We start from the raw sequence: 15,802 nt of genomic DNA, 5'->3' as shown, positions 1-15,802 counted from the left end.
GTACACCTTGAATTTACACAATATTATATGTCAAATATATTTCAATAAAAAATAAAATTATTATTAAAATGTTCAAATATGTACAAAGCAGACAATATGATAAATTAACTCCCATGTCCCTATCATCCAGCTTCAACAATTACCAACTTATAGCTATTCTTGCTCATCTCTATCTTCAGCAGTCCTCCTACCCTGATTTTTTTTACCTTTTTTATTTTGATATAATTTGATATATTTTATATTTATAATGTATTTTAATATAATTTTAAGGTTGCAAGAATAATACAGAAACTCTATATACCCTTTATCCAGAGTCACCAATTCTTTTCACTTCACTTGTAATATACACGTAGAATATTCGTATAGATACAAATTCTTTTCCAAACCATTTATCACTAAACACTTCAGTGAGTAGTATCTAAGAATAGCTCATTCTCTTACATAGCCAGTACAGTTCTCAAAACTGGCACATTTTAAAGTGATAGAGTACTGTTGTCTAATCCACAGTTCAGATTCAGGTCTTGTGAATTGTCTCCAAATATCCTTTATATTTTTCCCCGTGCACCCACTTAGATTATTTTAAAGCAAATCTCAATGTCCTATCATTTCCTGGTGCTTTTTTTAATGTCCAAGTATGTAATCTTTTTAATGTTGATGCCTTTACTTTGCTGGTGCCTAAGCATGCTCCTAGTCTTCCCATGGGGTGATCCAGTCTCAACACAGAGGCACTGCTGTACAATCACATCTCAGCTGAGATGCCACTAGGCTAGATGCTCTGTAATTCCCTTCAGTTCAAACAATCTGTGATTCACAGAACCATAACCACCCCTGCTCCAATAGCCTCAGCTGAGCCCAGCATGACATAGCCTCAGGACAGCAGTGTCAGCTGACACAGGGATAGGGAGGAAGCCATCTTTGCCCTCCACCCTCCAAACACAGTCAAAGGAACAGCAGGGAAAGAGCGACAACTGGGCGATGATCAGTGTGCATTTTTGCTCCTGGTTAACAATTCCCTTTGCTCCTCCTTATACCCATAGGCATTTCCTGAGCTTAGAAGTTAGCTTCATTTCTGAAAATATAATTTTTTAAGTTGCTAATATAAGTAAACTACCTATTCCATTAACAAGGCCCCCAGTGCCCCTGTAGATGATTCCCTGGTAGCCAAAGCCAAGAGAGCTTCCTAGATAGGGTCAGACCCCAGAACCCCTGTTCCATGTGCCCCAACTCCCCTTGGTGTTCTGCCACTGCTGGGACACAGAAACCACAAGAAAAGGAACTTAGCCCTAGCCCTACCTAGCCCTTCATTCACACTCTGTGGAACTCAGTGTCACCAACTTGTTTGACCAGTATTAGGGCCCAGGACAGGCCCTCAATGTCTAACAGAGATGGCCCCTTGGGTCATTTAGTTAGAATAGCTGGGTAAATTGTCCCCCAGGTTCCTGCAAGCTCCCAAGGGGCAAGATGACTTTTCCTCACACAGACTTCAGAATCCGAGTAGGAGACGCGAAGGCTCCTACCTGTTCCTGTTGAGTCTTTCTGCTGGCAAGAGTGGAACCATAAGCTCCAACTCCTCAAGGAGACCCTAACCTCTCCCTGCCACAAGACCAAAACCAGTGACCAAAATCTACAGGGGATAATCTCTTCTTCCCTGAGAACTGAACAGGACCTCAGGAGAAAATACAGGGGAGAGTGGGTCTCAAAGTCCTCTCCAGAGCTCTAAGCCTCTGAAGTGACCTGAGATCAAGAGGGGATGGAGCTAGCTTTATAAACTCTAGCAAGACTGGGATGCCTCCCCAGCTTCAATCCTGAGCACCACATTCTGTTTGCTTGAGCTATGTACCTTGTCATCAGGTCAGGATGTGTGGCCCCCCTAGAAATGCTCTAGGGAGGAGAACCTGAAAGACACAGGCTGGAGTGAAAGTGAGTCCCAGAATCACCCCAAGTGGGCCCGGCCGAGAGGATCTTGAGATGACACTGTAGGTCTACAAGGCTGCTGAGCACCACCTCCTGAGGTTGATATTTATCTGTTGGAAATTCTACTGAGTTCTACCAGGGCTGATTCCCAAAGCTAAAGTTGCCTGTTCTCTTCTCCTTCCTATCCCCTAAAATCCGCACCCACCCCATCCCACAGTCTGTCAGTCTTTAAGCACTTCCTGAGATCCCACTGCATTCAAGAGTACGAAGAAATCTCCTCCAGCTCCCCATTCATTATGGGTTCATAATATAACTTGTGGTGGGATGGAAATTAATGTATATCAAGTGCCTTCCCTGTTTCCAGAAGTGTGTTAAGTACATTGACACATACTGTCTTTCAGTCCTCATGTAAACTGACAAAACTGAGGCTCAAAGATGTTAAGTAACTCTACCAGGTCTCATGACTCTTTCCAATGCACCTTCTGCCTAGTAAATGTTTACGGAGGAGATTAATCCCCACTTCCAGGTTGTTGCACTTCCCTGTCTCCTCCACCTATCCCCACCTTCCTCATTCTTCAAGGCCCAGCCTGTGCCTTCTCTTGCTGAAGCCTTCCCAGATGACTCCAGTGGGTTCCTACTGTAGAGCAGGCACCACCCAACTTCACTCTTGTTTCATGCGAGCAAGTTTGCTTCTCAACAAAATTTCAGATCCTAAATGGCCGAAGCCCGGTCTTATGCTATTTTGGAAAGTAGTTGTTTAAATACCTCAGAAAACTGAAATTATTTAAGTACTTTTGAACAACTGCAATTGTTCAAATACTTTTGGATAACAGTAGCTGTTCAAGTATTTGCTGTTCACTTGATACAAAACTTAGAACAGGCTCTGCTTTCAGAACTTCAAACAGAATAAGGATGCAAAACAATCCAATGGGTGAAAGAAAGACAAAAACATTGACAAAGCCTTGTTAAATAATTCTAAATACATCCGTGTGAGTAAAATTCAGCTGCCAGATTACAACAGCACACAAAAAGAGAATTCAGTTGAGTAAGGAAGGCTGACTACAAGGGTTGAGAGACGGCTTTGCAGGATTTATGGAGGAAATCTGGAGGTCCTTCACAAACTGATAGCCTCAGAGTACATATGTAAGGCTGTTGGTCATGGTCACCACAATCAAGAATTATTGATAAGTGTGCCTCTGAAAGAATTGAATGGCCATCTGGTAGTTGGAATGGGAGTAGTAAAGGATTGGGAAGGAACTCAGTCTGGATCATGGGAAGCAGGTGAGAGAGGGGGAGTTGGGAGGAGGACAAGAAACCTCATTTACTGGAGAGCAGGATCCAGAGCTCAGCCTGGGTGGAGAAACTGGAGTCAGGGCAGGAAGTTGACTTTGATAGTTAAAATTCAAGACTGAATCATATGATAGGATTCTGCCACACCACCAGGATCTTGACTTTTGGGGCTGCGTATTATGACCTTTACTACAAACAGAATGTTGGTTTGTGAAGGGCATGGGGTGTTCCAATGAATTCTACCACAATCACATAATCACAAGCCCAGCTCTGGGAGGAAGGAGAGGCAGCAGGGCTGAAGGCAGTATCTTGGAGCTGACTAGTTCTTCTAAGGCCACAGTCTTCAAACTAGGGTTGTGTACTCCTGAGGGTGAAGTGAAGACTCTTCAAAGGGTTCATAGGCAAGATAATTTTAAAGGGACCCAATTTCCAGAACCACAATGTCCATATCTACTATTTCATAAAACCAATGTCCTTGAAAATGCATCTTTGATGGAAGTACTGTATTCCTTTCTCAGCTCCCTCTTCACAATTGCCCTTCTCCCATTTTTGAAAAGAAATGAATGCTTCTAACCCATCCTGAATCTTAGCATAAAGCATTTCACCAGCATACAAAACTTCCAGGATACCACACAAAGAGGCAGTTTCATAAATAGGTAGGTGTTGAAAAAGTAAATGACTTTAATGACTGCCTTTGAAATACTTTTTAATTCAGATGGAAATCTTTCAATAAAATGGAGGGAATACCTTTTCAAATTGACAGATGATGGAGCATTAAACATAATTTTTGATGATACATCGCCATGTGATTCTTGGCATTAACTAAGAAGGAGTTCAATGAATTGAATGGCATTACCATAAAAAAACTGCTCACGTTCCCATCTATTCTTTTACATTAACAAGGTTTCTCAGAACTTCCTACTTCATGTACAAAATATTTGCCATGGATCACTGTTACGAGTGGCCAAAGTACTTAGATCCTCCTGAGCTGGGTAGACCCTCCTAAAATTGTCTGTTACGATCAGGTATAAAGTATCATTTTTTATAGACAAATTCACATGGATTCTTTTTGTGTTGCCTGGGGCTACACTGGCACAAAGATACACACCCAGGCAGGAAGTTTGTGGAAGATGCACTCACTCACTGTCAGATTGTCAGGACTTGGTGGGACCTCCAAGATCTTCCATACCAGACCTTGACTTTACCAACGAGAAGTCAGAGGCCCAGAGAGGGGAGAACTGCCCAAGGTAACAGAGCTAATAGGCAACAGAGTCAGAACTAGAAAGCAGGTCTCCATCCTGTCTGTCCAGTGCTCTTTCTCCCATACCCTGTACCTGTTACAGCAGGTAGGAACAAAATTGAGGCTGTTCTATGTTCTTCTGTAGTGTAACACCACATTTCCTCCTTGTCCTCTACAGAAACTGTTTGACATGGAGGAAAAGTTGATCAAGTTTTCCTAGGACTGATTTTCAGGATGTAGCCCAGATCCTCAAAGAGGAAGGAGACGAGGGGCAGAAGGGAGAAGGAATTGTGGAGAGGAAGGAAAGGACTCTGGGCATTTCCAGTCCTCCTATGGATGAACATCTTGGAGGACAGTCAAGCAAACACTAAAACACCATTTCCATGCTTATGGCCTCCCAGATGACATTCAACTCAATAGATTCTCAGAGGAAAAAATGGTTATGCTGTAGAGGATAGGATGCCCTGAAGGATGCTTAAATACAAGACAGAATAAATACTGATACATGCTACAATATGGATAAACCTTGAAAATATTAAGTGAAAGAAGCCAGACACAAAAGGCCTATATGGTACAACTCCATTTATATGAAATATCCAAAAGAAAGAAAATAGATTAATGGTTGCCAGGGCCTAGGGAAAGGAGAGAGTGGAGAGTGACTACTAATGGGCGTGAGGTTTTCTTTTTTGGGTGAAACTGTTTTACAATTAAATAGTGGGGATGGTTACACAACTTTGTGAATATACTAACAAATACTGATTTGTACACTTTAAAATGGTAAATTTTATGGTATGAATTCAATCTTGATTTTAAAAAAGACAGAAAGAAATAGTTGTCAAATAGATTCATTAGTATAATATAGGCACAAGAGATTGAGGCAGAGGACTCACATTTATTGATCATCTACTGTGTCCCAGACTTTCAGATATTTGACATTCATTTTTTCATTTAGGCCACACAGCAAACCTGAGAAGTAGGTATATTATCTTCATTTCAAAGATGAGGAAACTAAGGCTCATTGATGTAGCTTACACAAGGATACACAACTAGTTAGTACCATACTAGGAATTAAGACTTGGGTCTGCCTGGCCTCACAGCCCATGTCCACCACTATGGCATGATACTTCCTGTTAGCTTCTTGTAGAATAAGCCTTATATTTGCTTGGCATTCTCCCTCACTGCACCTTGCACAGTGGTGGGCATGCTGAAGTAATACTGTTTGAGTGATTATCACTTGCCTTCTCTGCAGACGACACCTGGAAAACTAGCTCTTCCCAGTGGCAACCACACTCTAGTTACGCAGTTCATCTTGCTGGGATTCTCCAATTATCCAGACCTCCAGGAGCTTCTTTTTGGAGCCTTCCTGCTCATCTATGCCATGACAGTGGTGGGCAATCTGGGAATGATGGTACTCATCTTCACAGACTCCCGTCTCCATAGCCCCATATATTTCTTCCTCACTGTCCTCTCTTTTCTTGATATCTGTTACTCTTCTGTGATCACACCCAAGCTATTGGTCAACTTTCTGGCCTCTGACAAGTCCATTTCATTTGAGGGCTGTGTGGTCCAGATGACCTTCTTTGTGGCACATGCAACAGCTGAGAGCTTCCTACTGGCCTCCATGGCCTATGACCTCTTCATGGCCATCTGCCAACCCCTCCATTATGGTTCTGCCATGACCAAGGGGACCTGTCTACAGCTGGTGGCTGTTTCCTATGCATTCGGTGGGGTTAACTCTGCCATCCAGACTGGGAATGTCTTCACCCTGCCTTTCTGTGGGCCTAACCAGGTAACACACTACTTCTGTGACATCCCACCACTTCTCCTCCTGGCCTGAGGAAACAAAGCCACAGCAGGAATGGTCGTCTATATCTTCCCTGCTCTGGTTACCCTTCTGCCTGCTGCAGTCATCCTCACCTCCTACAGCTCTGTCTTGGTGACCATTGGGAGGATGCTCTCGGCAGCCGGGAGGGAGAAGGTCATCTCCACATGTGCCTCCCACTTCCCGGCCATTACCATTTTCTATGGCACTGTGGTTTTCACCTATGTCCAACCTCATGGACGCACTGATGATACCAATGGCCAAGTAGTGTCTGTCTTCTACACCATCATAATTCGCATGCTGAACCCCTTCATCTATAGCTTCCGCAACAAGAAGGTAAAATATGCCCTGAGGAGGAAGCTCCAGGTCAACATCTTTCCCTTCTGAGCCCTGCAAGGTTGTTTGTTGGAATGAGAAAAGCATAGCATCTTCCAAATCACATTATGAATTGACCTAACTGAGAGCAGCCTTGGTTTCAAATGAGGTGGAAGAAGTAGGGAAGAAACAGCAAATATCATACTTTGTACAGAGCATTGCAGTTTTTAAAGCATTTTCTTATCCATTATTGTATTGAATATTTGTCATTATATTGTGAGGCACCCATTGTTATGATGATCTCGTTTTACAAATGAAGGATATGTGACTCAGTTAATTACCTAAAGTCATACAGTTAGTGAGAGAGTGAGAATTCAGCATCAGGACTTCTACATCAAAACCAGGGATATTTCAATTATACCACAGCCACAAGTTAAGTCTATTATTGGCAGTTCATCATAACTTCCAAGAAATATCAGACAAGGGGCAATGCAATCATTCCTGTTTTGCCACTGATTTGGTGAAGTGGGGGTAGGCTTCAAGTGGCTCAGTTCTATCTTCCTATTCCAAAAAGAAAGATGACCAGGATGGAAGTGTCCTTATTTCTTGTCGCTGCTACAGTTTTGCTGAGCTGTCTTATTAAATAAGACCTCAGGATCAAGACAGATTTTTCTTTATAAATCTGTTTTCTTCTACTCAGGTATATGTACATGTCTCATAATTCTCAAGGGGGTGTGTGCGTGTGTGTGGTATTTGGGCAGTAATAGCATTATATAAGATACTGTGCTTAAGGAGACTGAGTCTAAAAAACTTTATATTTGGCCTAAGCATCTTTAAAATAACATGTAATATGATGAATACATGAGTTTTAGAGAATCACACAAAGGAAGAAGCTGAACTTGACCTAATTCGGGGTTGCACGCTGGACAGGAAGGCATGTTCTTAAACTAATGCAAAGTCCTAACCTGAACTGAGTCAGCTTCACCCTCAAGTGAAATTTTTGGATCATTAAAAAGGCTTTTTTCATATCTATCTTAAGGAAATTAGTCTAAATATAGAAAATCTTACTATACAAACAAGTTTATTATAGCATCATTTTTAAAAACAAAAAATTAGAAACAACCTAAGTGTTCAAAGGAGGAAAAGGATTAAATGGTTTATCCGCCAGATGGATTATAACACAACCACTAAAAATTATATTTATGTGATTGCAATAATGCAACAAAAATGATGGCAAAAAGCCTGGGAAGAACACACAAAAATGTAAGTGATCGGGGCCAGCCCGGTGGCGCAAGAGGTTAAGTGCGCGCGCTCCGCTGCGGGGGCCCGGGGTTCGCTGGTTCGGATCCCGGGCACGCACCGACGCACTGCTTGGCAAGCCATGCTGTGGCGGCGTCCCATATAAAGTGGAGGAAGATGGGCACAGATGTTAGCCCAGGGCCGTCTTCCTCAGCAAAAAAAGAGGAGGATTGGCGGGTGTTAGCACAGGGCTGATCTCCTCACAAAAAACAAAAACAAAACAAACAAACAAAAAAAATGTAAGTGATGGTTATATTAGAGTGATGGCACAATGGGAAAATGTTTTTCTATTTTTCTCAAAAATTTTCCACAACATTTTAATAAGCATGTTGAATTTTGATACTTTATTCTAAAAATCAATAATTAAAAAACCTCCCTTCCAGGAAGCTGAGTGTGAAAATTTCTCACTTTTGTCTTCTTTCATTAAGAAAATATTTGCTAAATTCCTCCTGTACTTCACATTTCTTTAACTTATAAACTAGATTTTTAGTAACTGCCTGCAATTGAGACCAGGACTGGAATGCTATCGTCAAGAGACTTGGTAAAAGTTAATCTAATTCACTCACCTGTAAAAATATTTATGAGGCAATTAGTTGCAACACACTGTGGCAGGCCCTGGCTGGATCAATAATCAGAACGTGTATTAGTAAGATAGCTTATGCTACAGTAATAAATAAACCCCACAACGTCAGTAAGTTAACACCACAAAAGCTTTCACATATGCTAAATTTGAGACTGATCAGGTGACTCTCCAGGGCAACTTCTCTCCATCCATCAGTGTCTGGACCCCTTTAATATTACAATGTCACCATTTCAACCTGTGCCATCCAAGATTTTAATGGTGAGGGAAATGATCAAGAAGGTCATGTAGAGTGTTTTTAACTAACTGGCCTGGGGCTAGTTCACATCACTTCAACCCTCATGCCGTTTAGCCTGAAACCAGTCTTATGGCTTCAACATAACTGAAAAGGAGACTGGGAAATATAGTCTTTTTTACCCAGAGAGAGGAAAACTAAATTAGATTTAGTAAATATATAGCTTTGTCTCTGTCACTAGTCAATTGAGCAGTTGATTAGACCATCATCTGTAAAGGGTCACTAGAACAAATCATCACTGGAACAAATCAGAAATAAGGTGCTGGTTAACTCTGTTTCTACATAATTGCAGTGGACTATTTCTTTGAGTGGAAATTGTACAACATCCCTTGCCTGTGCTGAGCTATCATTGTTGATTATTTTTTGAATTACATGCTTAAATTACATGGCACCACTACAAGGAGTAAACCAGCTCTGAGACAAGCTAGTGGACGGTTGCCTGAAGTTGGAAATCATAGCCACCTTGAATTCGAAAACTAAATACACAACATAGTAGTATTTACTAGGAGTGATCTTATCTAAGTTAAACCCTGTAATGTATCATCCAAGGGTTGGTACAAACACGGACACATACACTCCTGAAGAGATGATAAGAAACAACAAAAAGGAAAGTATTTTGAAAAAAATGAAAGTCAGAAAAAAAATCCACAAAAGTTAAATGTACATATCATATGGCTCTACTATACAATTTTAATTAATAGACTGTCAGTTGCCATCCACCTCAACTACATAAATATTGAAAAATGTTTATAGACTTTCAGCCTGAAGAGTGGCAAATAATTATCTTATCCCATTCACTGTTGTATCTTCAGTGTCTAGGACAGTGCCTGGTACATTGTAGGCACTCAATAAATATCTGTTCAATAAATGAGTGAATGGGCATCTACATGCCTGTTTTCCTTGGACCAGTCATGTTGTCTGAGAGCTTTTGAGAAATGGAGAATCTGGGGCCCCACCCCAGACCTACTGAGTTAAAATCTGCATTTTAACAAGATCCCAAGTGACTGGTATGTACATTAAATTTTGAGAAGCGCTGATCCACATGCCTCAATCCAGGTCTAAATTTAAGAGTGAACCAGGTATGCAATTCTTCTCCTTCCAGTGCTCACAGTTTAGTCTGGGAGAGTGTTCCTAGCAGAAGGACAAGCATGGCAAAAGCAAAGAAGTGAGAGAACTATGTGTCCTCTTCCCTGATTCTTTTTCAACATTGTGTGTGATCTCCATTAAAATGAGCATTAAGAGAAGAATCAATATGAACGGGGGCATCATGTTGCCTAAGTGGGGATAGGATGATAGGATGGCAATGCCACCTGACCTTGTCTTAATGATGGTGGGAAGGGTTTGTATCATGGGTTAAAAATGTAACAGTGGCTTCCCTTCTATTGTGTCCTGTTGTTGCTGGCAAGTGGCAGCCCAAAACAGGACTACATTTCTCAGAACCCTTTGCATACAGATGTGGTCATGTGACTAGGTCTTGCCAAAGGAATGTGATCAGAAGACAGATTTCATTTCAAGGCATAGACTTTTTTTTTTTTTAATTTTTTGTTTATTGCAGTAACATTGGTTTATGACATTGTAAAAATTTCAGGTGTACATCATTGTACTTCTATTTCTGCATAGATTACATCATGTTCACCACCCAAATACTAATTACAACCCATCACCACACACATGTACCGAATTATCCCTTTCACCCTCCTCCCTCCCCCCTTCCCCTCTGGTAACCACCAATCCAATCTCTGCCCCATGTGTTTGTTTATTGTTGTTATTATCTACTACTTAATGAAGAAAATAATACGGTATATGACTTTCTCCCTCTGACTTATTTCACTTTGCATTATACCCTCAATGTCCATCCATGTTGTCACAAATACCTGGATTTCATCGTTTCTTATGGCTGAGTAGTATTCCATTGTGTATATATACCACAGCTTCTTTATCCATTCGTCCCTTGATGGGCACTTAGGTTGCTTCCAAGTCTTGGCTATTGTGAATAACGCTGCAATGAACACAGGGGTGCATGTACCTTTACAAATTGGTGTTTTCAAGTTCTTTGGATAAATACCCAACAGTGGAATAGCTGGATCATATGGTAGTTCTATCCTTGATTTTTTGAGGAATCTCCATACTGTAAGGTATAGACTTTTAAGAAGTGAGTGACTGTTAGGACCTCTTGACTCTCTATTTCCCCTGCTGATGGGTGAAAGCAGGTGACTCCATGGTCCTAGGACAGGATAGAGCCACATGGAAGGAGCCTGGTTTCCTAAAAAGGTGGATAAAATCTGCCTCCTAACTGGGAACACAGGGACAAGGAATAAATTCTATTTTGTCAAGCCACTGAAATTTGGGGTTCGTTTATTAAAGCTGTTAGAGTTACCTTGCCTAGAACAATGGCTTTTAGGTTTTTTTGGTAATTTTTACTAGCTGATACAACCCTCTCCTTTTTCCCAGGCTGCCTCTCTGAATGCTCCCATCATGTCTCCATTGATCGCTGCATCATATGGAGATGCATCCCCCAGTGACCTTCCCCTGAGAGAAATACTGGTCCAAGTGATATCTAAAAGTAAGCAAAGTCAATGTCACTTTGACTGTGGCAGGTCCTTCCCTCTAAAGGGCAATATCTTGTGAGGTGTATGTTTTTATCCTCCTTTTAGGGATGAAGAAAAGAAGATCCAAGTTAAGCTACTCTTCCAAGTTCTTACAGATAAAAAGAAGACATGCAGGGCTTAGTTGACCAATAAACATTTGAAAACCTCATTGCTAATTAGAGAAATGAAAATTAAAATCCCAAGATACATGTTTATACCCTCCAAAATAGCAAAAACTAAAAATCAGACAATCCAGATATCAGTAATGGCTGTGAGTAAGTTGGACTAACCACTTTTGACAATAATTTGGCAGGAAATTCAAAAGTTGAACATGTATATACACTCTGATCCAGCAGTTCTATGAGTAGGCATATAATCTAGAGAAATTCTTGCACATTGGCATTATGAAACATGTACCAGAAATGCTTACAGCAGCATTATTTGTCATAGCAAAATAGTGGAAGCAACACAAATGTCTGTCAACAGTAGAAATGGACAAATAAAATGAGCACATTCATACAATATCAACTAAACAGCAGCAAAAATAAATGAACTACAGGTCTACTCATCAGGAAGAATGTGTCTAAAACATAAGGTTGAGTGAAGTAAGGAAGTGACAGAAGAATGCACACAGTATTATTCCATTTGTGTAAAGTTTAAAAACAGGCAGAACTAGACAATTATAATATTAAGAAAAGCACTCACAGATGGTAAAACTATTTAAAATAAAGCAAGCAGTGATTGACATGAAATTTGGGATAGTTATTACCTCTTGTGGGGGAAAAAGGGGGGTAATATTAGGGAGAGGCATACAGGAGCCTGCATAGATCATGCTCCTCGAAGAGTGATCTGTGGACCACCAACATCTGTGTCACCTGAGATCTGGTTAGAAATGCAGAATCTCACCTTCTTCCCCAAACCTACTGAATCAGAATCAGCGTTTTAACATGATCCCCAGGTGATTCATACGCACATTAAAGATACTTGTAAAGTTCTATTTCTAAGGTAAATGGTGCATACATAGGTGTTTATTTTACCAATATTCTTTAAACAGTACAGGTTTTATTCATTTTTACATGTATATTTTGCAATTTAACAATATTTTTAAATATATAGTTTTAATAAATTTTAAAAATATTTTTAAATATATGTATGAAGACAAAGATGAAGACCACAAAGATGACAAAGAACTAAAACTAAACTCAGATATTTAAACTCAAAATCCAGTGCCATTTCCACTATTGCATGCCTTTGCCCCAAGGCAGTAAATGAACTGACACCAAGGAATTTATCCATTTCTAATTCACACTGAAGCTGGGTGAGCCAAAGGCCACCATAAAAATAGACAAACTATTGGAAGCTCCAGTGGCTTGATCATTTTTATTTAGATATTCTGGGATCGCAAGTGGGTAGAAAATTTATTTTCCTGTTCAGACAATCCCTGCCTTTCCTGGAAATGCTTCCCTAGAAAATGCTTTGGAAAGTGGAATGTTTGCAATTGAACTTTATACTTACATGTTTTAATTTCTTTGGAGGGAAAGGAGGAAGGGAGGGGATACAATTCAGAGAAGTAAAAAGAATTATAAGATCTTGAATAGAATATAAATATTTAATTTGATTTTATATCTGAATGTTACACACTGTATACATGAACATTTAAATTATCAACAATAAATTATACTTTAAAAAGTTACAAGCAAATTTAATTTTCTGGTGTAATTTTCCAACTCAAAAATCCTTGTTCATTCAGTTTATTTGAAATCATATTTGTAAAGGTGAAAATTTAATTTTAATCTTGGATATAAAGATCTGCTAATAGTAATTATGCAAATGGTAGGGCAGGAGATTACATAACCATGAAAGTCTTTTCAACACTCTTGAAAAATTTGTACAGAGAAAATTTAAACACCAATCATCTTTCTTCCTTGATACAGGAGCCTGCAACAAGCTATATCACTGTCAACATCTTGGTGGACTGTGAACTGCCCTCTGTGAAAGGTTAGCTGATGCTAATTCTCAGCCCCTTTAGAATAAGTGCTTATCTGTGGCCCCAAATTCACCTGTACAAGAAGTGTGACTTTTTTTTCCTCAGCAAGTTCTTTTTTGATCTCCTCATCTGCCAGATGGCAAAAGCATCTCTCTATCAATTCAAGACAATCTCAGTCAACTTAACAGTCACCCCCTCCCCAACACCCACAAACACACCTGCTCCTTCCTTTTTTCAGGGCTTTGAGAGTACCAAGGAATAAGGATGGGATACATATGGATACTCCCTGGTTCTCTGTTATTCTCTGTCCATGCTGGCATTTACTGTGACATCCAATTCCCATCTGATTTCCAATTGCTGGACCATGAAATCATGGTCAAGACTCCATGTCTGAAAAGGAAATCCTTTCTAGGCTCTCAGCTGCTCCTTCTAGAATGTCGAACTCATGCAGCCACCCTTTTGTGCCACTCTGGGTCTGTGGGAAGGTTGTCTCATGCTCTCTCTGCCTGGATCTGCCACACAGATATTTATTCTCAATTGCTCCTACACCTCAAGAAGCAGGGAAGCTCTAGACATTGGACCACAGGATTCCTTCCTAGGGATTTGCCAGCCTCTAAACTCACTTCTGCTCTCACTTTTTTCACCTTACAAACCTAAGGAATTTTTACCTAGTCTTTGAAAGAAAGGCACTGGAAAAACTTGCTCTGACAGGTCATCTATTCTTATATGTTTGTGGTTAAGGAATGAGTTTATGCTCTGGGTTATTGATGGTTCCAGATTATGGAGTTCAAAAGCTTTTTATCCCAAAAGTTTTATCTCTGCCTTGAGTTTCCAAAACATTTTTCACCTCAAAGACCAGGGATTGATTTTTTTGGTATCTACACTAGGTTGCAACAAGAAGCAAGAAAATAAAAGTGATTCTGAAAAACAGTGGAGCAACAGGAAAATAAAATACTGTTTGAATTTTTAAAAATGAAATAAAAGGTCAGCAAGAGTAAAGAGTTCACATTAAGGAACGTGCAAGGGGGTTGTCTTAGTCCATAAATGCTGCTATATCAAAGTACCATAGACTGGATGGCTTGTAAACAACAGAAATTTCTTCCTCGCTGTTCTGGAGGCTGGAAGTCCAAGATCAAGTGGCTGGTAGATTCAGTGTCTGGTGAGAGCCCACTTACTGGTTCATAGACAACTGTCTTCTCACAGTGTCCTCACATCATGGAAGGGGCAAGGGAGCTCTCTGAGGTCTCCTTCATAAGGGCATAAATCCCATTCATGAGGGCTCTGCCCTCATGACCTAATCACCTCCCAAAGGCCCCACTTCCAAATACCATCACATTGGAGATTAGTTTTCAAATTATGAATTTTAGGGGGATATAAACATTCTATCTATAGTGGGAGATACTCAGAGGACCTACTGAAGATGCCACACTTGGTTCCATATGAGAAACCAGTACTGCCTTATCTTGTAGATGTATTGGTGGACAGATTAAAGTAACCAGTTAGACAAAATTTTGGCCCATTTTTCATATCCCTCTTCACATAGGCCAACTCTCCAAAGAACGAGAAGACTGAGGAGGGAGAAGGAAGATGAGGAAAAGTATATTGATTCCCCATTCTCCATTTCAGGACCAGGAGAAATATAAACCCTTAAATCTGGTATGAGATTGAGATTTTGACTTAAACTAGCTGCTTAATATCTATGATAGATAGCCTCCAAAGTTAGCCCCCATAAACTCCTTCTTTCCCTGTATGCACATGGTACTCCTTACATCAAGAGGTGGAGTCTATTTCCTTTCCCCTTGGATCTGGGATGATCTTATGACTTTCTTCTTTAAACAACACAATGTAATGGAAATGTAGACCCAGGTCTAGCCTTTAAGAGAACTTAAAACTCTTATGTCCTTCATCTTGGAAGCCAGATGTCTTCCAATATAAGAAGGTCTGACTGCACTTTATTTATCCAGAGAACATGAAAACACTAATTTGAAAAGATATCTGCACCCCTATGTTCATTGCAACATTATTTACAATAGCCAAGACTTGGAAGCAACATAAGTGTCCATCAAAGGATAAATGGATAAAGAAGATGTGGTATATATGTACAGTGGAATACTACTCAGCCATAAAAATGATGAAATCTTGCCATTTGCAACAACGTGGATGGACCTTAAGGGTATTATACTAAGTGAAATAAGTCAGACAGAAAAAGACAATTACCATATGACTCCACTCATATGTTGAAGATAAACAAACACATAGATACAGAGGACCTGTTGGTAGTTACCAGAGGCAAAGGTGATGGGGAATGGGGTAAAGGGGCATATTTGTACAGTGATAGGTGGCAACTAGACTTTTGCTGGTGAACATAATGCAGTCTAAACAGAAATCAAAATATGTACACCTGAAATTTATATAATGTTATAAACCACTGTGACTTCAATAAAAAAATAAGTAATTTAATTATAATTAAAA

The 15,802-nt window shown here is 40.1% G+C and overlaps 1 protein-coding gene across 1 annotated transcript; it reads left to right on the top strand.

Moving 5' to 3' along the window:
- The first annotated feature begins 2,531 nt into the window (after positions 1 to 2,531).
- LOC131395323 (olfactory receptor 5B21-like) lies at positions 2,532 to 6,653 on the top strand. The gene is given in 2 exon segments (XM_058527244.1): positions 2,532 to 2,594; positions 5,694 to 6,653. Coding segments are annotated over 2 exon segments (1,023 nt in total).
- The last annotated feature ends 9,149 nt before the right edge of the window (positions 6,654 to 15,802 follow it).

The sequence above is a fragment of the Diceros bicornis genome, chromosome 31, assembly GCF_020826845.1.
Source record: "Diceros bicornis minor isolate mBicDic1 chromosome 31, mDicBic1.mat.cur, whole genome shotgun sequence".
Classification (NCBI taxonomy): Eukaryota; Metazoa; Chordata; class Mammalia; order Perissodactyla; family Rhinocerotidae; genus Diceros; species Diceros bicornis.
This window is presented reverse-complemented; position numbering and strand designations above follow the sequence as displayed.